At 37.9% G+C, this 2,486-nt stretch overlaps 1 protein-coding gene across 1 annotated transcript; it reads right to left on the minus strand.

Annotated features, from left to right (window-relative positions):
- Positions 1 to 1,815: 1,815 nt before the first annotated feature.
- On the minus strand, positions 1,816 to 2,137 carry LOC103261915 (small nuclear ribonucleoprotein F). Its single transcript, XM_008059501.1, has 2 exons — positions 1,957 to 2,137; positions 1,816 to 1,924 (listed from the first exon to the last, which is right to left on the minus strand). Exons 1-2 carry the CDS (start codon positions 2,106 to 2,108, stop codon positions 1,816 to 1,818), a joined length of 261 nt encoding a protein of 86 aa, XP_008057692.1. The 5' UTR covers positions 2,109 to 2,137.
- Positions 2,138 to 2,486: the final 349 nt, after the last annotated feature.

A 2,486-nucleotide genomic window follows, 5' to 3' on the forward strand; every position in this document is an offset into this window, starting at 1 on the left:
TTATTAATTAAGTGAATTTGTTTTCATTTCAAATTGGTAATGTACTGACATCATAACAATGTTTGAAAGTTTTCACATGTATGAATGAGACCCCCCAAAAACTGGAATTATAATTTGGAGGCTGAGTCCCTTGTAATACACTCAGAATTTGTTCCTCTGGATCAAATGGGCAACCAAAGTTTTTATCAGGAAGTTTTGAGAAGGTTGCATCATGATTTGAGGAAGAAACATCTCAAGTGTTGGCAAACAGGTATTTGGTTCTTCCACCACGACAACATACCTGCCCACACTGTGTTGAATATTCAGCAGTTTTTGACAAAAATGGCATGAACCCTCATGCCTCACCCTCTCTATTCACCTGATCTCACCCCAGGCTCCTTTTCTTTTGTCTCCCTGGATGAAAAATGTCTCAAAGGAAACGTTTTGCTGGTGTGAAAGAGGTAAAACAAACAAAAAAATGGCAGAAGTACTAAATGGCATCAAAATTGACAAGTTCAATATCTGTTTTGAATAGTGGAGAAAAGCATCTCAGTAGGTGTATTTCATCAAATGGAGAGTACTTTGAAGGTGACTGAAGTTTTGACTCCAACTCAAAAAAAAAATGAAGTTTTAAATGTAATGATAAATACAAAATTTTATATTAAAAAATTGGAGGGTTTTGGGGGGATAATCCCCCTTGTATGTGAAAACTCAATTATCAAAAAAGGATCAAAATGAATACTTTTTTTTTGAGTTGGAGTCTCACTCCATCACCCAGGCTGGAGTGCAGTGGCATGCTCACAGTCACCCCAGCGTCAACCTACTGGGCTCTGGCAATCCTTCCACCTCAGCCTTGCAGTGAATACTTTCTAATGCAACATTTTAATCCCTTTTGATTGTTTTACTGTACATTTCTGTATTATTTTATTTTGGGTTGCTTTGGAGCTTATAGCATACAGAGGATGCCAAAATAATGTATACACATTTTAAGAAAGAAAAAACTGTAGTAAAATTGTAAAACTCAATGTATACCAATAACAAAAGATGAATACAAGTCATGTTTGACTTCTGCAAGAGGTGCTCAAAGTGGTTACCCTCAGCATTCAGACACTTCTGACCACAGCAGACTTCTGCAGAACTTGTTGCGGTACAAGGCCTTCTGGATCTTGTACACATTGCACACATGTGTTCAAACTTATTACAAATGTTTGCAATTGTTAGGCATGTTGGAGATTTTGTGGCATACTCATGCCTCCATTGTCATTATACTTCCACAACATTCTCAAATTTCAAAAACCACTTCAAAATGGTCTTGTGCTCTTTGAATGACAACTGTGCTTCTGTCTTTTTCTTTGACTGTCCTGCCTTCCTGCCTGTCACATAGTGACGCCAGCATTCATTTGATTAACACAATATTTTGAATAAATGTTATACTACACACTGTTACCATAATTCAATTCAACTTCAAAAAGGAATACATAGATAGCATCTCTTAAAATGTGTATAAATTCTTTTGGCACCCCCACCCCGGTACATCTTAACTTGTTCAAATTTAATCATAATTTATACTAAATTCTAATAAGATATGAAAACATTGCCTCATACAATTCTATTGGTTCATTTAGCGTTTTGTACTATTACTGTTACATAAACATAAATGTTACATCTATATATATTAAAACCCAACAACATACTGTTGTAATTATTACTCTATAATTTTATATCTATTAAGAAGATGGGGAAAAGTTATTATGTTTACCTTCTTTTTTTTTTTTTTTGAAAAACAAACAGATCTTTATTGTCTAGAAATATATATTAAAAACCACACAAAAGCTGCTATTCCCTCATTTCCCCATCTTCTTCCTCTTCTTCAACACTTCTGATATAAAGGACGTTGTTACACCTTATTAAAACTTCACCCAGGTGTCCAGACAGCGCCCCGTCTTCTTCTGTGTTTGCAAGCTGCATGTTTTCTGCATGTATTCTTCTGTGTTTGCAAGCTGCATGTTCATGTAGCCATCCACCGACACCAGGTAGCCCTTGTACTCCAGCCCCCACTTGAGCTTCACCATCACTGGCTTCCCCGTGAGGCCATTGAGGAAAGGTTTCGGGTTGAGGGGTAAACTCATCGTCGCCGCGGGCCACGCCGCAGGCCGCTCACCCCAACCGCACCACCGCCCGTCCCTCGCGACCGCAGCAGGCCCGCCGGTCCGAGCCTCCGGGCGGGCAGAGAAATGGCCACCGCGCGCCGCGTGACCTTTCACCCCTGTTTACCTTCTTATTATCATTTTTGCTTTTCTTCATCAATTCCTGTGGATTCCAGCTACCATCTGATCATTTCCTTCCTCTAATACAACTTGTTCTCACCCACCTCCTTGTGATATTATTTCAAATATTTGAACATTTAAATGAATTCTATATGTTATGCAATAGATACAATTATATATGTGATCCAATAATATACATATTGTTTTAAACAATTGCTTTTTAAATTAGTTACTCAAAGA

The sequence above is a fragment of the Carlito syrichta genome, unplaced genomic scaffold, assembly GCF_000164805.1.
Source record: "Carlito syrichta isolate Samal-C Ts95f unplaced genomic scaffold, Tarsius_syrichta-2.0.1 Scaffold304212, whole genome shotgun sequence".
NCBI classification, from domain to species: Eukaryota; Metazoa; Chordata; class Mammalia; order Primates; family Tarsiidae; genus Carlito; species Carlito syrichta.